The 19,046-nt window shown below is 64.4% G+C and overlaps 4 protein-coding genes across 9 annotated transcripts in view; 3 read left to right on the forward strand and 1 right to left on the reverse strand.

The window, feature by feature from the left end:
• VDR (vitamin D receptor) overlaps positions 1-5,693 on the forward strand; it is a 36,206-nt gene extending 30,513 nt beyond the window's left edge. For all 4 annotated transcript variants that reach the window (XM_084499995.1, XM_084499997.1, XM_084499996.1 and 1 more), the window contains 6 exons: positions 1,629-1,813; positions 2,037-2,160; positions 2,545-2,716; positions 3,175-3,326; positions 4,234-4,350; positions 4,437-5,693. In XM_084499995.1, coding sequence (XP_084356121.1) covers positions 1,629-1,813; positions 2,037-2,160; positions 2,545-2,716; positions 3,175-3,326; positions 4,234-4,350; positions 4,437-4,696 — 1,010 coding nt within the window. In that variant the 3' untranslated portion in view covers positions 4,697-5,693. The remainder of the gene's footprint in view (positions 1-1,628; positions 1,814-2,036; positions 2,161-2,544; positions 2,717-3,174; positions 3,327-4,233; positions 4,351-4,436) is intronic.
• Positions 5,694-6,726: 1,033 nt separating this feature from the next.
• Positions 6,727-10,028, forward strand: MYG1 (MYG1 exonuclease; the record flags this gene model as incomplete). Its single annotated transcript, XM_084500030.1, has 7 exons — positions 6,727-6,900; positions 7,823-7,935; positions 8,017-8,176; positions 8,332-8,481; positions 8,570-8,692; positions 9,321-9,502; positions 9,607-10,028. The coding sequence occupies 7 exons, from the start codon at positions 6,727-6,729 to the stop codon at positions 9,791-9,793; spliced, it is 1,089 nt and encodes a 362-aa protein (XP_084356156.1). The 3' UTR covers positions 9,794-10,028.
• Positions 10,029-10,177: 149 nt separating this feature from the next.
• Positions 10,178-11,495, forward strand: LOC311424694 (uncharacterized protein). 2 transcript variants are annotated; one of them, XM_084500038.1, is made up of 2 exons: positions 10,178-10,679; positions 11,421-11,495. In XM_084500038.1, exon 1 carries the CDS (start codon positions 10,258-10,260, stop codon positions 10,585-10,587), a length of 330 nt encoding a protein of 109 aa, XP_084356164.1. In that variant the 5' UTR covers positions 10,178-10,257; the 3' UTR covers positions 10,588-10,679; positions 11,421-11,495. The 2 variants fall into 2 exon arrangements, with proteins under 2 accessions (XP_084356164.1, XP_084356163.1); XM_084500037.1 differs by having other exon boundaries at positions 11,311-11,450.
• AAAS (aladin WD repeat nucleoporin) lies at positions 11,486-17,586 on the reverse strand (the record flags this gene model as incomplete). 2 transcript variants are annotated; one of them, XM_084500002.1, is made up of 17 exons in its annotated part: positions 11,486-11,863; positions 12,089-12,173; positions 12,388-12,469; positions 13,276-13,343; positions 13,467-13,560; positions 13,985-14,075; positions 14,173-14,233; positions 14,479-14,603; positions 14,994-15,114; positions 15,252-15,395; positions 15,627-15,827; positions 16,062-16,160; positions 16,334-16,380; positions 16,655-16,746; positions 16,849-16,907; positions 17,253-17,380; positions 17,464-17,586. In XM_084500002.1, 17 exons carry the CDS (start codon positions 17,584-17,586, stop codon positions 11,723-11,725), a joined length of 1,761 nt encoding a protein of 586 aa, XP_084356128.1. In that variant the 3' UTR covers positions 11,486-11,722. The 2 variants fall into 2 exon arrangements, with proteins under 2 accessions (XP_084356128.1, XP_084356129.1); XM_084500003.1 differs by lacking the exon at positions 15,627-15,827.
• Positions 17,587-19,046: the final 1,460 nt, after the last annotated feature.

A 19,046-nucleotide genomic window follows, 5' to 3' on the forward strand; every position in this document is an offset into this window, starting at 1 on the left:
GCTGGTGTTTGTTCCCCTGTGGAGGCGATGCTCTGGGAGATGCTCTTGCTTTTCAGAAGCTCCCACCAGAGCGAGAATTGCTGCTGCCTCAGTGTTTCTCCTGGCAGGCACTAGAAACAAATCCATTCTGCCAGCCCTTTAAAAGCAAAGCTTTCCTACGCCGAGCCTTTAAATAGGGCTGATTGCAGCAGGGTCACACCGAAGCCCCAGTTAACCTGTAATTGCTCCCGATGGAGGCGGCGTGGGCTCCTGCTCCGACGGGCCAGGCAGCCGGGTTTCACTGCCCCATCCTCATCCTCCCCTCCCAATTCCTCCTCCTCTGTTTTGGGTGCTGGGGTGAGCGTGGGAGACCCGGACAAGACCCAATTTCAGCTCTGTCCTCACCCCCAGCCCCACAAGGAGCTGTTCCCTGCCCTCCCCTTCCTCTGCCAAGGATTTTCCCTCGTTGCACGCAGCACCCGGATGGATCCGATTTTTCCCCAATTCCAGCAGGGACGGGAGGTGGCGAGCTCCCAGTTCGGCTCCCTGCAGCCCTGACCGCACCGCGCCGGTCACGGGAGCGACCTCTTGGCCCGAGCCTCCCAGATCTTTAAATCCCCTCGGAGGTTGGGCGAGTTCGAAAATGTATTGGAAAAACGCTGTCGGCTAAACACGGCCGAAGGAAGGGGCCGGGAACTGCAAACGGCTCCTTGCAGCCTCCAGCCCCGACCCCTCCTTGCGAATTCCACCCCAGCTCGCCCCACGCCACGTCTCCGCAGAGGGCAGAAAGCCTCCTGTCATCAGATAAGGTGCTTGTTGTTTTTTTTGCTAATGACTGGTTGTAGGATTAATAGCGTCTCCACCAAGGGGCACTGCTATTTTTAGGACCCGCGGGTTGGGAGCATGAAGTCCCCGGTGGGACTCGGTGTGAGGACGAGTGGTTGCGACCCCCATGGATGATTGTGGCTCTCTGGTGTTTCCCTGACCCTCTGGGGGGCATTCAGTTCCATAAGCTCCTTGGAAAGGTAACTTCGGAGCCCAAATTTCCTGCGGGGGTGCTCCCATCCCTAAATAAACGGGAGAAGCTTGGCGTAGCGCCTTCGGTTCCCTTGGCTGCTGATGAATTCTGCCCCCCCGTAATATAAGCAATATACGGGTGTATTTATACATCCCTTTAGCTTAAAAATACCCGAGGTATTGCAGAAGTGCTGCCGGACACCCAGACTGCCTGCTGCAGCGTGGTGGCCCGCTGGATGCCGCGCGGTGCCGCCGCATCGGGCTCCCTCTGTTGTCAGCAGCCCAAAGCGGCGCCGGAGCCGGCTGAACCCTCTGGCCCGCCTCTTGCAGGAGCAAGATTTCTTCCAGCCGAGAGCCCAGAGCAAACAGGAGGGTTGCACTCGAGCAAGCACGACCTCGCTGCACCCTGTCCTCGCCTAAAAGCACCCGAGCGGGCTGGAAACGGCGCCGGTCTCGTAGTGGGGAGCCGTGACCCGGCAGGCGAGGGCACGGAGCAGGACGGGGTGGCATGGGTTCAGCGGAGGGATCGGCGACGTGGCAGGGATGCTGCCGGCCGCAGGGGTCCTGGGCTGCTTCCTTCTCGTTTTCCCAGCGCCTGTTTGTAAATCTCCCCTTTCCTCCCGGCCCTGCAGTCATCCTGACGGACGAGGAGGTCCAGAGGAAGCGCGAGATGATCCTGAAGCGCAAGGAGGAGGAGGCGCTGAAGGAGAGCCTGAAGCCCAAGCTCTCGGAGGAGCAGCAGAAAGTCATCGACATCCTCCTGGAGGCCCACCACAAGACCTACGACCCCACGTACTCTGACTTCACCAAGTTTCGGGTAGGTGAGGGGAGCGCCAGCCCCAGTTCCCGTGCACAGCACCGACAACCCCAAGCGGTTCCAGCAACCCCAAATGGTTCCAGCAACCCCAAGTGGTTCCCAACAACTGCACCCGACCAGTTTCATCCCGTGATCTCTCCTTGGCCATTAAAAATCCCGGTGCAAAAATCCTGATGCTGCAGGCGAGCCCCGTTCCTCACGTCCCACTCTCTCTCTTTTGCAGCCCCCAGTGAGAAGCAGGTCCAGCAGCAGGGTGGCGGCGCGGTCGTCCTCCATGCTCACCCAGGACTTCTCCTCCGAGGACTCCACCGACGCCTTCGGCTCCGATGCCTTCAGCACGTTCCCCGGTACTGCTCTCACCTCCCCGTGGGGGCTCAGGGTGTGCATGTGCTACTGGGGGTGGAAGGGGAATGGGTATTTCGAAGTCTGGCCAAGGGTAAAACACTTCTCTTACTTCTCCTGGGAAATGTATTTAATTCAAAGAGCCTCCCGGGGGTGTTTAGAGGGCTTTTTGTGAGCTGAAGGCATTAAGTGCTCGGCTGGAGCGTGGCCCTCTGAGCATCTCATCCCTCCGGGGTAAGGGGAGCTGGGCTGTGTGTGCCCTCCCAGCCCCATTCCTAACGCCCAGCACAGGGAGCCCCTGGCAGGACGGACACCGCTCCTGCTTCGGGCTGGCACCGCTCCCTGTCCCCATGTCCCCATGACACCTCCGTCCTCTGACCCCCCCCCAGAGTCCGTGGAGCCCCCGATGTTCTCCAACCTGGTCCTGTCCGAGGAGAACGACGAGAGCTCCTCCATGAACATCGAGTTCTCCCACCTCTCCATGCTGCCCCACTTGGCCGACCTGGTCAGCTACAGCATCCAGAAGGTGATCGGCTTTGCCAAAATGATCCCGGGATTCAGGTGAGGATTTTGTTCCCAGACCCGGTGTCTGTGGTGGTTTTCTGCCCTCAGGGACTCCATCCCACTCGTTTTTCCTCTGTCTCACCTCCAGGGCTCTGTCTCCTTCCCAGCTCTGTTCCTATCTTCGTGTTTTCTCTCTCTCCTCCTTCCTGGGGTTGATCCTTTTCTATCCTCAGCTCTCAGCCATGTGAGCAAAACGCTTCAGCTCCCAAGAAAGATGCTCAAGGCTGTGCGAGCGGTGCCCCTCCTGGTTTGGGGGGCACCTCCGATCCCCTCTAACTCCAGCCCAGTGAGAGTCAGGCTGGTGCCCGGGGCACTGGGTGCAGCCCCTCATTAAATACAGCTGCAGAATCACCCAGAAATTTGGGGTGATGGGGAAGAGATGGGGTCACCGCCGGGACCCGGTGCGTGCCGCTGGTGGTGGCCAGCTCTCAGCTCGCCCTCTTGCTGCCCTGCAGGGATCTGACCGCAGAGGACCAGATCGCCCTGCTGAAATCCAGCGCCATCGAGGTGATCATGCTGCGCTCGAACCAGTCCTTCACCCTCGAGGACATGTCGTGGACCTGTGGCAGCACTGACTTCAAGTACAAAGTCAGCGATGTCACCCAAGGTGAGGGCACTGCCGGGCCTTCTGCTTGCTGCAGGCCAGGAGACGTCCCCTGGGGGCCAGCAGGGGGGATAAGATTTGCAGATATTGTGGATTTTAAATCTCTGCCTGCGCTTGGAAGAGATTTAGGGTAACCCAAGGATGCCAGGATCCTTGGTGCAAGGGCACAGAGCCCAAAGCAAGGTCCTGAGGAAACCAGGCAGAGCGCTGGGAGCAGGCACAGGGCTGCTGAGGGCAGGAGTGAGAGCTGCTGGCGGGGTGCTCGGGGCGCCTGGGGGGGTTTGTGATGTTCCTGCAGGACGGGGGGCATCCGGGGGTGATAAGGGGGCAACACGCCTGTGGGCTGATCGGCCTTGTGGCTTGCAAAATAACCTGCTCCCTGATCTCCTGCTAAGGAGAAAAGTGTCATCAGGAAGAAAATAAAGTAAAGTAAAGTAAAGTAAAATAAAATAAAGTAAAATAAAGTAAAATTTATTTACTAAGTAAATAAATTATTTATTTATTTATTTATTTAATAATAAATCATTTATTTACTAAGTAAAATAAAGTAAAATAAAGTAAAATAAAGTAAAATAAAGTATTTATTTATCTATTTAATAATAAATAATTTATTTACTAAGTAAAGTAAAATAAAGTAAAATAATTTATTTACTAAGTAAAAAAAATATTTATTTATGTATTTATTTATTTATTTAATAATAAATAATTTATTTACTAAGTAAAATAAAGTAAAGTAAAATAAAATAAAATAAACAGCCGTGTTTGAAGCTGTCTCAGAAGTCCCCTTCCACCCCCCTGCTCCCTTTGCTGTGCTGAAGGAGGAGCTGCCGAGCCCCCCGCTCGCCCCCCAGCCCCAGGGGAGCCGGGCTGTGGTCCCGGGGCTCCGTGCTGACGGCTCCTCTCTCCCCAGCCGGCCACAGCATGGACCTGCTGGAGCCGCTGGTGAAATTCCAGGTGGGCCTGAAGAAGCTGAACCTTCACGAGGAAGAGCACGTGCTGCTCATGGCCATCTGCATCCTGTCCCCGGGTAGGCTCCAGCTCCCCATCCCACCAGATAACCCCCCAAAAACCCACCACCCCCCGTCCCTTCCTCACCATTTTCACCTCCCCCAGACCGCCCCGGCGTGCAGGACACCTCGCTGGTGGAGGCCATCCAGGATCGCCTCTCGGACACCCTGCAGACCTACATCCGCTGCCGCCACCCTCCTCCCGGCAGCCGCCTGCTCTACGCCAAGATGATCCAGAAGCTGGCCGACCTGCGCAGCCTCAACGAGGAGCACTCCAAGCAGTACCGCTGCCTCTCCTTCCAGCCCGAGCACAGCATGCAGCTCACCCCCCTGGTGCTCGAGGTTTTCGGCAACGAGATCTCCTGACTCCCGCCGCCTCCCTGAGCCGGGGGGCGTCCCCCGAATTCAGCTCGGCCTCCCCCCGGGGAGCCCGGGTGCCAGCTCGGACACGGAGGGGTTGGTTTCACACTACTGCAGCTCCTGCTTTGGCACGTCCACGGCTGCAGAGCGGGCACGGACCAAAACCTGCACGTTTTGTCCCCGAAACCTCCGCCAGCGGTTTTCTCACCCGCCGGAGCTGATTTATCCCTTTCTGGATGTTTTTGAGGCTAGGCTGCCTCGAATCGGTTCTTTCTGACCTGAGAACTCGGGGCTTTTTGGCAGAAGCCGGGGGTTTTGCACATCCGTGGCGCCGGGGAGCTGCTGGCGCCGGCTCCTGCTCCCCTCCGGGACCCCAGGGACCCCCGCGCTCGCCCCCCTTCCCGAAGGACGATGCCAACGGGGCGGCACACCCCAAATCCCCACAGGGAAACGCCGTGGTCATGCTAAAAGCACTCCTCCAAGGCAAAACGGGGAGAAAAAACGAGAAAAAAACGCGTCTGGGAGCAGCCGAGCTGCGTTCCTAACACTACTGCCTGCTGGGGGGAGCGGAGCTGGTGGGGGGGTCTCCTTCAGCGCCCCCCCGAGCCCTCATTGTGGGGCTGGGGTCTGCGACCACCCATGGGCTAACGAGGCATCGCCTTAACGATGGAGGTGGGGGCTTGGGGGGGCACGCTGAGGTTTCCTGTGCACCCATACCGGGACTTCTGAGGCTACCGGGGGTGCCCCGTGTCCTGCTGTCCCCCCCCCTCCAGAGGTGGCCTTCGGGGAGGGCAGCTTGGGGACCCCGGAGGCCCCAAAACCCTCCCCCCACGGCCGCCCCTCTCCACGGGACACCAGGTCCTGGCTCCGGGGACAGTGGTGACACCGGGGTGGCCGTGCACTTTATAGGGGGGGGGGGGACACGGACACGACACCGGGTCGGTCGCTGCAGCCACCGCTGCCACATGCTGCTCTGTGCAAATAAATATCGCTTGGGAACGGCGCCCGGGCTGGTTTTTGGGGACTGTCTGTCTGTCTGTCCCCGTGTCCTTCCATGTCCCCGTGTCCCCATAGCTCTCCTCCCATGTCCCCCATGCTCTGTCCAGCCGTGCCCGTGTCCCTGTCCCCATGTCCCCCCCTTGTCCCCCCCATGTCCCCATGACTGTTCTCCCCTTGTCCCCGTGCCCATGTCCCTGTGCCCCATGCTCCTCGTGTCCCCATGTCCCAGTGTCCGTGTCCCCTGGTGTCCCCCCATGTCCATTCTCCCCATGTCCCAGTGTCAGTGTCCCCCATGTCCCCCCCATGTCCCCCATGTCCCCCCCGTGTTCTCCATGTCCCTCCATGTCCCCATGTTCATTCTCCCCATGTCCATGGCCCCCATGCTCACGTCCCCCCCATGTCCGTTCTCCCCATGTCTGTGTCCTGTGCCCCCCCATGTCCCCTGGTGTCCCTCCATGTCATACCCATGCCCCCCCCCGTGTCCCCCAATGTTCCCCCAATATCCTCTGGTGTCCCCCCAATGTCCCCATGTCCCCCCCATGTCCCTATGTCCCCCCCATATCCCTCCACGTCCCCATATGTGTCCCCCCATGCCCCCTTGTGTCCCCCAACGCCCCCCCACATCCCAATGTCCCCCCCATGACCCCCCCATGTCCCCATGCGTCCTCCAATGTCCCCCCATATCCCCCCCTAGCCCCCCACATCCCCCCCATGTCCCCCTCATGTCCCCCCTCCATCCCCCGCCCCCCCCGCAGCTCCGCGCACGCGCAGTAGCAGGCGCCGCGATTTCCCCCCCCCCACCCCATTTGACGCATGCGCAGGGCGGCAGGGCGGGGGCACTTGGGGCGCGGCTCGGCGCATGCGCAGAGCAGAAGGGCGATGCTAGGGGGCGGGGGCGTGCCCGCGGGGCGAGGCCGGCGCATGCGCAGTTCAAAAGGGCGTGGGCGGGCGTGGGCGGGGCGAGGGCGCGTGCGCAGTCAGCGAGGCAGCGTCACGCGTGCGCAGTCAAAGCGGCGAAGCGCCGCGCATGCGCAGTGATGCGCCGCGCCGCGCGGGCCCTCCCCGTCATGGCCGCCGCCGGTACCGGGAGCGGGGCCGGGCCCAAGCGGCCTCGTCCCGGTCCCGCGCCCCGCATCGGCACCCACGACGGCACCTTCCACTGCGACGAGGTGCTGGCGTGCTGCCTGCTGCGCCTGCTGCCCCGATACCGGGTACGGCCCGGCCCGGCCCCCCCCTGAGGGAGCCGAGGCCGCCGTTAGGGCCCCGGTGTCGCCGTTTGGGCCCCGGTCCCTGTGGGGGCCGCGCTGGGGTCTCCCGAGGAGCCCCTCAGGGGTCGTGGGGACACCTGGGGGCCACCCTCGGGGTCTGTGGGGCCGCCCTGGGGTCCCCCAACCCCCCCTTGGTGTCCTGGGGGCCTCCCCGGGGTCCCCTCGGAGTCCTCGGGACCACCCCGGGGCCACCCCGGGGGTCTCCACCCCCCTCTTCGTGTCCTTGGGGCCACCCCGGGGCTCCCGATGTCCCCTCAGTGCCTTTGATCTCACTGGAAGGCCGCCCTGAGGTCCCCTGCCCCCTCTCAGTGTCCTTGGGACCACCCCGGGGGCCACCCTGAGGTCCCCTGTCCCCCCCTCGGTGTCTTTGGGACCACCCTGGGGTCCCTCAGCCCCCTTCTTGGTGTCCTGGGGGCTTCCTTGGGGTCCCCTGTTGCCCCTTGGTGTCTTTGGTTCTACCTGGGGGAAGCCTTGGGGTCTTTTGTCCCCACTCAGCTTCATTGGGGCCACCCTGGGGTCCCCCATCCCACCTCAGTGGCCACGGTCCCACCTGGGGGCCACCCTGGGTCCCCAGTCTTCCCTTAGGGTCTCTGGGTTCACCAGGGGCTACGTTTAGGGTCTCCGATCTCACCTGGCAGCCCCCTTGGGGTCCCCATTCCCCATTCAGGTCCTTGGTCCCACCCTGGGGTCCCCCCTCCACATCCTTGGGACCACCCTGGGGTCCCCACTCCTCCCTTAGGGTCCCCAGATCCACCCGGGGGCTGCAGTCGGGGTCTCCAATCTCACCTGGCGGCCACCCTGAGGTCCCCACCCCCCCAAAATTCCCCCCTGAGCCCCCCCCCAACCTCACCCCGTGCCCCCGCAGGACGCGGAGGTGGTGCGCACCCGCGACCCCGAGCGCCTGGCCGAGTGCGACGTGGTGGTGGACGTGGGGGGCGAATACAACCCCGAGCGGCACCGCTACGACCACCACCAGAGGTGAGACCCCCCCCTGCAACCCCAGGCTCCCCGCTTAGGGGCTGGGGGGGCTCTTTGGGGCTGACCCCATTTCCCTGGCAGGTCTTTCGCCCTATCCATGCACAGCCTCCAGCCCAGCAAGCCCTGGACCACGAAGCTGAGCAGCGCCGGGCTGGTTTACCACCACTTCGGCGCCCAAATCCTCGCCAACCTCCTGGGGCAACCAGAGGACGGCCCCGTGGTGACAGCACTCTACGATAAAGTACGGGATGGGGAGCTCCCCCCACCAGCTTTTTATGGGGTGACCCCATAAACATTGGGGTCGCTTCCTCCCAGCGCCCGCTGCTCGCTCCAGACGGGGCTGACCCCCCTCCCTGTGCCCCCTCCCCTTGTTTTTTCTTTTTTTTTTGGCCCCAGCTCTACGAGAACTTCGTGGAGGAGATCGACGCCGTGGACAACGGCGTGGCGCAGACGGACGGGGAGCCCCGCTACGCCCTCACCACCCACCTCAGCGCCCGCGTGGGCCGCCTCAACCCCCGCTGGAACGACCCCGAGCAGGACACCGAGGTGGGGACGGGGAGGGGGGGGACACGAGGGGGTGGGGGCCACGGGGATGAATTCCTCGGGGTTGACCCCCAAATCTCTCCGTCCCCAGGAAGGGTTCAAGCGGGCGCTGGAGCTGGTGGGGGGCGAGTTCCTGGACAGGCTGGATTATTACCACCGGGCCTGGCTGCCCGCGCGGGCGCTCGTGGAGGAGGCCATCCGGCGGCGCTTTGAGGTGATCCCGGGGCTGGTTTTGGGGTTTGGGGGGGGGACAGAACAGTGGGGTTGAGCCCCGGGGCTGTGAGGGGCCCCCTGCTCTCGCTCTGAGCCTCCCCGCGCAGCCCCTTAGCCATGGGGCATGGCCCTGCAGCCCCTGCACCCCAAATCCCTGTGCCCCCTATCCCTGCACCCCACGTCCCTGCACCCCATATCCCTGTGCCCCACATCCTTGCACCCCCTGCACCCCAAATCCCTGCACCCCATATCCCTGTGTCCCTTGCCCCAAATCCCTGCACCCCATATCCCTGCGCCCCACATCCTTGCACCCCGTGCACCCCATATCCCTGTACCCTGTGTCCGTGCACCCCCTGCACCCCATTTCCACCCACATCACCCCCTGCACCCCAAAACCTGCTCTCACCCACCCCATACACACCCCTATCCCCAACCACACCCCTTCCCGTGCCCCCCACTCCCCCCTCTATGCTTTTACCCCCCCACAACAGCACCGGGACCCATCGGGGGGCAGGGGGGGGCTCTTCCCTCTAGCTTTTAGGCAGAGAATCCGAACCCACAGCAGCACCGTGGCCGCGTGGGCACCCCCCCTGATGCCAGGGCACTGTCACACCGTGTCCCCCCCGCAGGTGGACGCCAGCGGGGCGGTGCTGGAGCTCCCGCAGGGGGGCTGCCCGTGGAAGGAGCACCTTTTCAGCCTGGAGAAGGAGCTGGAGCTGCCCACCCCCCTGCAGCTGGTGCTGTTCCCTGACCGCAGCGGGCAGTGGCGGGTGCAGAGCGTCCCGGTGGGGCCAAACACCTTCCAGAGCCGGTGAGCCCCGCGCCCTAAACACCCCCCACCAAGCTGGGATGGGATTTCACCTTCTTATTCCCCTTTTTTTCATGTTTTTTTTTGTTTTTTTTTTTTTTTTGCAGCCTTCCCCTCCCGGAGCCGTGGCGGGGGTTCCGTGAGGAGGAGCTGTCGCAGCTCGCCGCCATCCCCGGCTGCGTCTTCGTCCACGCCAGCGGCTTCATCGGCGGCAACCGCACGCGGGACGGGGCCCTGCAGATGGCCCGCAGGACGCTGGCGCTGAGGCACGAGGCTGGAGAGCAAAGCAAATGAGGTCCCCGGACTGGGGGCACCCCCAAAAATCCCCCCCGGGACAGAGCAGTCGCAGCCGGACACTGAGGCAGCGGCACTGGGGTTTTACTGGTCCCAGTTACGGCGTGGGACTGGTGCCAGCGCAGAGAACTGACTGAGAGGGGTTTAGGATCCAATGCTCAGAAGCTTGCCCCTGTTCCTGCGATGTACCTGCAGCTGCCCAGCCCTGACACCAGTAAAAACCAGTATGGTCCCAGCACGGTTCCCACCCTGGCAGCTGGGGGTCGTCCGTGGGCACCCCAGGGAGCAGGGGGGGTGCAGCGGGGCTGGGAATTGGGGCAGAGAAGTTGGTTGAGGGCATCAAACCCCCCCTCGTGTCCCCCCTGTCCCATCTGCAGCTGGTTGAGGAGCCCGGGCGTCAGCAGCCAGCTGTCCTGGGGGGGGACACGGGGCCCCCACCTCGCTCCCAGCACGGCTCGGGGACGATGCGGGCGGCCTGGCTGCTCCTGCTGGCCCTGGGGCTGCCCTGCTGCCCCCGCTGCCCCATGGGGGGGCCCCGGGGGTTGCCCCCCTCCGACGGCCACAACGAGACGGCCACGGGGAGCCGGCGGCCGCGGGCCCCGGACGCGGGGGTGTTGGTGGCCGTGGGGGGGTGGCTCGGTGCCCTCCTCGCCTGCCTGGGCCGCTACGTGCGCAGGAGCCGCGCCGAGACCCGGCTGCACCTCCAGTACCTGCGGGCGCTGCCCTGCCAGCGGCCAAACCCCGAGGAAGAGGAGGATGAAGAGGAAGAGGAGACGCTCAGCACCGTCCTCTGACGTGCCAGGAGGAGGAGGAGGCAGCTGAAAATTAGGGAGCCCCCCCCGAGGGGTGAAATCCCCCCCCAGAGCTGTCCCAGCGGCCGGAGCGGGTTCGTACCCCGTTTTTTTTTTTTACCCCTGGCTGGGAGCTGGCTGCTGCCCTCCTGCCCCCAGGGGGAGGGGATTTTTTTTGGGGGGGGGGAAGGGTCCTTGCCCCATTTTGGGGGTCCTGGGGGGGTGTTGTAGAGCTGGGGGGGGAGCCAAAGCCCTCCCCATCACCTCTCCCCCCACCCCAGGCTTTAGCAGGGTGATTACAGCGTAATCCCGGGGATTAACCGTGTGTAATCCTGGGTTTTAACCCCGCTGCCCCTCACGGCTAATCCCTGCTCGGGGCCCATCTGCTCCCCAAAAAAAGCCTCAGCACTGGCCGGGCTCACGTGGACCAGCACGAGCCCCCCCCTCACAGCCCCCAGGAGCCAAAATTTGGGGTGTGAGCAAGCCACAGAGCCTCTGTGCCGCTTGGGGTGGCTCTTCACACCCTTGAGGTGGTTCCTACACCCTCCAGCTGTAGCCCAAAAGCTGCATTTTTGGCCAAGGACACCCCAGCCCTCACAGCAGCCCTTGTTCGACCCCAAAACAGCACCCAGACCCCCCCCCGAAGGCTTACCCCTACCCCTGCAGCACTGAGAGCACCCAAACCCTGTGGCAGGTGCCTCCAACCTGCTTTAATTATTAATTAAGGCACCGCCGTGGCTGGCCTGGTTCAGCCTCACCCCTGGCACCACGGAGCACCGCCAGAGCCCCAAAACCAGCCCCAGCCCCGCACAGCTTTGGGAACTTGCTCCCCGCAGCACTTCCAAGGCCAACCCAGGGCTGCTTTTGTGCGAGGAACAAGCGAGGTGCAGAAAAGGCAAAGGGGAGGAAAAATCACCTTTAATCCGAGCAGCACCGACCCCCAGCTGCCCGCCCCAGCACCTGGGGGGCAGGAACCCGCAGCAGATGCCACCAAAAGTCCCTCGGATGCCACCAAAAACCCCTCGAGCCCCGTTGTTGTGTCCCAGGAGGAAGAGGAACCCGCAGCCAAGCCCGGGGAGGTGACGGAGGGAGCGCCCCAGCCCCGTTTTTTTGGGGAAAGGGAGCCTCTGGGGGGGGCTCAGAGCTCCGAGAAGAGGGGCTGCTCCCTCACGCTGCCGCTGGGCATGGCCACCACGGGGCTGCGGCCGGGGCTGGCGCAGGGCACGTGGGCGCTGACGAAGAAGAAGGGGACGTGGCTGATCTTCCCCGTGGACCAGCACTGGAGGAGACACGAGCAGAGGTCAGCACCACCCTCCCAAACCCCCCCTGGAGGAGCAGGATGAGTCCCAGAGCTCCCCAAAACCCAGACAAAGGCGTTTTCCTCGCCCTCTGCCCACCCAGGGACACTTTGGGGACACTTTGGGGACGTTTTTAACCCCGTGCTGCAGCCCCTGCGTTATTCACAGAGCTGCAGGAGCTGCTGGCAACGCGGAGCCCCACTCACCACGGTCAGGAGGGCGCCCTGCTGGAAGCAGGGGTGGAAGGCGATGAGCTGGGGCTGCGCGTCCTGCTCGCCCCGCAGGAATCCGCTGCCAGGGGAGGGAAAGACGAGGTCAGCACCCCCACGGGGCCCCACATAAAGGGTTTGGAGGGTCATATGGCCAAAATGGGGGCAATATGACCGATTCTGGGGGAAAACAACGCTGCCTGGAGGAGCGGTGAAGGACGGCAGCGTCTTCTCCCTCCTCCCCACCACGTCCCACGGGTGGGCAGCCCCCAGGCAGCCCCCGGCACGCTACGCACCAGGGCAGGAGCTCGAACACGGGGCTGTTGCGGGTACGAAACACGGCCACCACCGTCTGGCTGCCGGGGGAGTCGGGATTCCCTGCGGGAGGAGAGAGAAGCGGCCGTCAGGATGCCCCCGGTGGTCCCAGGGGTGCGCCGGGGGCAGCAAAACCGGGCTGGGGGCAGCAAAATCGGCCCTCAGGCAGGTAAAGCTGGGGGAGAAGGGGTTGGGCAGCAGCTGAGGCCGCTCCTTTAGGAACACCCCAACCTTCAGGGCATGATGTGAGGGCCCCGTGCCCCAAACCCAGTGATTATTTTCTCTTTTTCTACCCCTATGGGCGCAGAGGATGGGGAGGAGCCAGCTACAGGAGTCCTGGGACCCTCCAAGGTTTCCCTCTTGTGTTTTTCTCCCCACCCAGCTTGAAGCAGGGCAAAATAAAAGCGGCTGAGCTCAGACCCAGTGGTTCTGATGCAACCCAGGCCCTGTCCCCACCGGCAGCTCGCAGGGAGGCCGAGGCAAGCGGCAGCGTCCCCAGCACCGCGTTTTCGGTGCTCCCTCAAAGGGCTGCTTTGTGTCGGGGCACTGCTCGTCCCGGCTGCAGCCAGGAGGGCCTGAATGGCTCGATTATCCCCAGGGCTGCTCCTCTGGCACAGCCAAGAGGCTGGAGGAGCAGTGCGGGCACTGCGGGAACACCGAGAGCTCGGGCTGGGCTGGCACAGGGCACGGAGCTCCCTCGCCAAGGGACTCAGGGCAGCAAAGTCCCGGTGGGGAAGGAAGGAGAGGGAGCGGGTGCCACCTTGCTGGCCCCTCACCCCTCTGGGGTTCGCTCCCAGCCCACTGGATTGAGGATTTTGGGGTGAAATCAGCAAGGAACAGCCCATGTGGGGGCAGCACCTCGCCCTTACCTCTGATGATCACCGCCAGCCGCTCGCCGGTGGGGTCCCACACCATGGAGTGCACCTCGCCCCCGATCCTGGAACCCGCAGGAGCACGGTGAGCCCCCCGCCAACGCCCCCCACACCGGGGGCTGCTGGAAAGAGGGGCACAAACCCCCTCCGCCCCCCCCCCCACAAGCATTGTGCAGGGGCAGACCCACCTCTCCTCCCCGTAGAGCGTCTCGAAGGTGGTCTCCGACAGATCTGCCACGATGGAAGCTGTTTTGGAGCCCCCCACTTGCCCCTGCATCTCCCCTGAAAGAGAAACTCGTTGCCTTCAATCACATCTGCTTCCAGCATGACGCCCGATTTCTGTTTCCCGCAGCAGCTGTGGAGGAACCTCCCGCTGTCCCGGCAGCATCTGCCTGTGTTTGGGGTGGAGGACAGGGAAGGATTTCCCTCGACAAGCGCGAGGAGCAGCTGCCTTCGTGGAAAAAAGCTGGGTGGTGGCAGTGTAAAAGCTTCCCTGCAAACTGTGAGTGACTGTAAGGCCGTAACTCAAAGCAAGGAGCAACAAAAAGGGGGAAAAATCGGCACCGAGCTGCGTTTTGGGAGCCCCCAGGAACCTGTGGAAGAATCCCCACCCTTCCCTGCATGTCCTAGCAAGCAAAAAGCCTTTGTGGCCAACCCCAGCCAGGGCTGACAGCAAGGCAGCGCCTCGGGGACCTCGGGGACTCACCTCTGTACTCGGAGAAGGACAAGGAGTAGATGACGGACTCGCCCAGCACCGTGAAGAGCAGCCGGCTGCCGTCGGGACTCCAGCACCCCGTCTGCAGGGCACAGAGGGATGTCAGCGCCCGCCGCCACGGCTGGGGAGCTGGTGGCTCGTTGGGGGGGATGAAACGCCCGCTGGTGGCACCGTCCTACCTGGCAGCGCCCTTTGATCGTGGGCCACCTCTCGCACGTCCACATCTGAGCCTCCCAGACTCTGGAGGAGAAGCAGCCCGACGTGAGCAGGACAAATTTTGGGGATCTGCCCCGCTTTTGCCTCCCTGAGAGGAGCCCGAGAGGCCAGACCCAGCTAACCCCCAATTTACCCCCCTCGGCATGGGTCACAGGGGGAAGGGGGGCGGCTAGGAGACAAACAGAGCCCTTTATTTAGGGGAAATGAGGATGTTAAAGAGGGCTGAGAGAAAACAGCTCCGGGGAGCAGCAGCAGGACCAGGAGCTCACCTGAACACCGCTGAGGGGGTGGCCGCCAGCACCTTGCTGCCATCCGGCGACCAAGCCAAGAAGGTGACCCCGCCGCCCCCAAACCACTGCAGCTGGACGCAGTTCTCCGTGGACACGTCCCACACCTGGAGAGGGGCACAACGGGGCTGGGAGGGTAACGGGACACCGCACAGCCCCACAGCCACGGGGACGGCTCCTGACATTGGCCAAATGGGCCGAAATGGGACACTGGAAGGTTGGGGAATGGATCGGGGAGCGAGGTGTGAGGCTTTCAGGGCTGAGCGCCCCAAATTCAGGACCTAAACCTCCCCCTGAGGAAACCTGAGTTCAAATTCAGGACCTAAACCACTCTCTGAGGAAATCCCATCTGTCCCCAGTGGACGTAGAGCCTCCAAGGTGGCCCAGCAGTGGGCTGACAGCTCCAGCACCCCACAAAATGAAGCCCCCCTGGCCAAACGAAGCCTCCCCCTCCCCAAACAAAGCTCCCCTGACCAAAAGAAGCCCCCCCAGCTCACCAGCATGGCCGTGTCCACCGGCGAGGCCGAGAGCAGCAGCTCCCCGCTGGGAGCCCAGGCCAGGCTGGTGACGGGGCTGTGCCCGGGGTAGGAGAGCACCTGGGCGCAGCCGGACGAGGGCCTGGAGGGAAGGAGAGGAAAATAAAACCAGCTGCTGGCACCCCAAAACCTGGCATCCCGGCGCCGTGATCTCCCTGCGTTTAACCCCGAGCCAACCAAAAAGGGGTCGGCAGCAGCCCCCCGGGGGGGGGCTGGCACCTGGTGGAGAGGGAGGTGGGGTCCAGGTGCCAGACCAGGACGCAGCTCTGGCAGGCGACGGCCAGGATGGAGGCGCACAGCGGCTTCCAGGCCACGGCGGCCACGTTCCTCTGCAGGCGGTGCTTCAGCGAGGGGATGGTGGCGCTGAGGAAGAGGAGGAGAGCGTGATGAAGGGCAGAAAGAGGGAGTGGAGCGCTCACCCCACCCGGGGGGCAGCTCCCAGGGTCCTTCTCTCCAGCTCTGACCGCAGCGGGGTGCCTAAAAAAAGCCTAGGGTGAGGGTGCCCCGCTGTGACCTGCTTCTTTTTGGGGTGGGATAGGGGGGGACAGAGGGGACCCCAGCCAGGTGACACCGGCGCGGTGAGCCGGAGCACACCTCAGGTGGTTCAGCACCGAGCCCCGTGCTCCCCACAGCCCAGTCCCGGGGGGAGCTCTGGCACTTGCGGGTTTGAAATCCCAGCTGGGGGAGAGCGGCTCAGCGGGGAGGCGCTGGGGGGGCCGCAGGACGAGGCGGCGGAGTCGTCTCGTCAGGAGGGCTTTACACGCCTGCCGAGACGCGCCGGGGGAGCGGGGAGACCTGGAGGAGAAAGGAGACTGCAGGGCACCCGGGAGGAAAAAAGAAACAGAGTTTGAGGCTGGAGACCCTGGGAGGTGCCCTAGGGGGGCTCCTGAGAGCTCTCAGGATGGGTGGCACCGACGGGAGCGGAGCCTGAGCGCGCGGGGACGGGGATGGGGACGCTGGAGGAGTCCTGGGAGCGTGCTGGAGGTGTTTTCGGGTGGGTGGGCTAAGGGCAGGCAGCAGCCTCCTCACCTGCTGGAGTTGTACACCCGGACGGAGTCATCCAGAAGCGCCACCGCGAACTTGCTGGTGTGCGGGTGCCAGGCGAAGGCGCGCACGGTGCAGCCGGCCCTGCGGGGACGGATGGGGAGCGGTGACACCCCGGGGCCACCAAAGGCAGCTCCCAAAAGGTCCCTGCTGAAATACACCTAACCCTTCCCTCCCGCCGCTCGGCGGGGTCGTTTTCTCTGCTAAATTCCCTGCAAATTTTTTCCTCTGCTAAATTCGCGCAGCTCAGCACTCACCAGTCGACAGCCTGGGAGAAGGCAGCGATCATGTCTTCGCTGGTCAGCTTCAGGAAGGGGCAGACGGGGAGAAAAGTTAGCCCGGAGCTGGCAGCAAATCCCTTCCCTCTCCCCCCCAGCTCCACGTCGCTCCCCCCACACCCCTTTGGCACCCGTTGTTCTCCCTTTACGGTGTTTTTAGGTGGCCACCAGCACTTTGAACATTTTGCTGTGTTTTCAGCCAGCGAGCCCCCACCCGCCCCCCAAAGCAGCCCCCAGAGCAGGGACGTGGCACCGCGTTATCCCCGGTTCCCCCCCCAAAAAAAAAAAAAACAAACTCACGGAGAGGTGGGGGAAGAGGGAGCCGTGCAGGGAGGACAGCCAGCGGCACACGGCCAGAGCGGAGCTCGAGCCCGTCTTCAGCCACTGCAGACCTGCGGGGGGCACGGGCACGATGGGACGGCAACCGGGGGAGCGAAGGGGGGCCTGGAGAGCCCCCGGAGATGCCCCAGCCCCGCCAGCTGCCCCCCACTCACCCTCCTCTTCCTCGGCGCTGGCGATCTCCTTGAGCAGCCCGCACAGCCCCGCGTCCCGCCTGCGGGGGAAAGCCGCGTGAGCCTCCCCCGGACACGGCTGTGGGGACGCGTCCCCATCCCAAACCTGCTCCCGGGTCACCTCCCCGTGCCCACTGCGAGGCCCTGAGCCCCCCCAGAACCCACCCCAGCTGCTCCGAGCTCCCTTTTACACCACAAAACCCCAATTTAGCGAGCTGGGCATTCACCCCCCGGCACGGAAAAGCCCCAAAGCAGGGCACATCTCCAGGAACGGAGCCTCCAGGTTGCGTTTAACGGGGCTGGGGGCAGCCACCGGGCGAAACAGCAGCACGGGGCCGTACCCCCCGGGGGTCGTAACCCCCCCCCCCGGTGGTGCTGGGGCTCACCAGGCGTTGATGCAGCGCTTCCACAGAGCCTCTCGGTGGTGGATGAAGGCCGGCCGGGTGCCGTGCTCCAGCCGGCCCGGTGCTTTCAGGCCGTCCTTGGGCAGGCTGAGGGCTGGCAGCCCCGCCAGCTGCGGGCACAAACCGGGCACCGTGAGCAGGGCACGGGGCACGGGGAGGGGTGGCCACCGTAGCCCACCCCGGGGGGTCTCACCTGGCTCTGGAAGGCGAGCGGCAGCGGCTCGCACAGGCGGCCGCACACCAGGACGTTGTTGAGCTCGTACAGGGTGGCCGAGCCCGGGGGTGGCGGAGGGGGGAAGAGCCCCAGGGAGCACATCCTGAGCCGGGGCCTGCGGGGAGAGGAGACACCGGTCCCGGTCATGGTCCTGGTCCTGGTACCGGGTCCCCGGTGCCGGTCCCAGTCCTGATCCCGGTCCCGGTCATGGTCCCGGTCCAGTACCAGTTCCCCAGCCCTGCCCCGGTGCCGGTCCTGTCCCTGTCCCAGCCCCTTCTCCTGTCCCGGTCCCGGTCCCCAGCCCTTCCCCTGCCCGTCCTCAGTCTCTGGTCCCCAGTCCCGGTTCCCGGCCCCATTCCCGGTCCCTTCCGCGGTGCCGGTGTCCCGACCCCTACCCCAGCCCCTGTCCCAGCCCTTGCCCGGTCCCGGTCCCGGTCCCGGTCCCGGTCCCGGTCCCGGTCCCAGGCCCGGTCCCCGGTCCCTTCCCCTTCCCCTTCCCCACTCCTGGTCCCGGTCCCCAGTCCCCGGCCCTGCCTCGGTTCCAAGCTCGACCCCCGGGTCCCGGTGCCGGTCCCGGTCCCTTCCCCGTTCCCGTTCCCGTTCCCGCCGCCGGTTCCCCGCGAGTCCCAAACGGCTCCGCGCGCGCTCCCCGGTGGGGGTGGGGGGGGCCTTAAAGCGGCCGCGGCCCCTTGAGAGTTCCCGGAGCACGGCGGGGCCGGCGCCCCACTCCCACCGGGCTCCTCTCCCGGTTGTTTTCTCCCCCCAGCCGAGCTCTGTACGGGACGCTCGGGGCACCCCGCGCTGCGACGGGAGATGAGAAATATTTGGGGGGGTCCACCACGGATGGCGTTGCCCCTTTAAGGGAGGCGGCGCGCCGCCGCGGGGGCGGGAAAGCGGCACGTGGGGGCCGGCGGCGCGCCCCCTGCACGTGGGGGACTGCGCGGGACCCCCCCGTCCGGGGGTCTCCTGGGGGACCGGGTCCCATGGGTGCCTGTAGGGGAACAGCCCCGTTTTGGGGTCCCCTGGGTGCCCAGGTCCCATGGGTGCCCTTATGGGAACACCCCCCCACTGCGGTCCCAGGGGTGTCTGTATGGGAACACCCCCCTATTGGGGTCCCAGGGGTGCCCCTATGGGAATATCCCCCTGTTGGGGTCCCATAGGTGCCCACGTGCTGTGGGTGCTGTATGGGAACACCCCCCACTGGGGTCCCAGGAGTGCCCAGGTCCCATGGGTGTCCGTATGGAAACGCTCCCCTATTGGGGTGCCCAGGTCCCATGGGTGCCCGTATGGGAATTAGCCCTATTGGGGTCCCAGAGGTGCCCATGTCTGGTGGGTTCCCATGTGGGAACATCCCCTATTGGGGTCTCAGAGGTTCCCATATGGGAACACCCTCTATTGGGGTTCCTATATGGGAATATCCCCTACTGGGGTCCCAGGGGTGCCCAGGTCCCGTCAGTTCCCATATGGGAACACCCCCTATTGAGGTCCCAGGGGTTCCTATATGGGAACACCCCCTACTGGGGTCCCAGGGGTGCCGTGCCCGCCCCGCTCCCCCCAGCCCA

This window comes from Aythya ferina, assembly GCF_964211825.1.
Source record: "Aythya ferina genome assembly, chromosome: 28".
Lineage (NCBI taxonomy): Eukaryota > Metazoa > Chordata > Aves > Anseriformes > Anatidae > Aythya > Aythya ferina.

Coding starts and splice junctions, on each gene's coding strand:
- LOC311424694 (XM_084500038.1), top strand. CDS start 10,258: ATGCGGGCGGCCTGGCTGCTCCTGCTGGCCCTGGGGCTGCCCTGCTGC.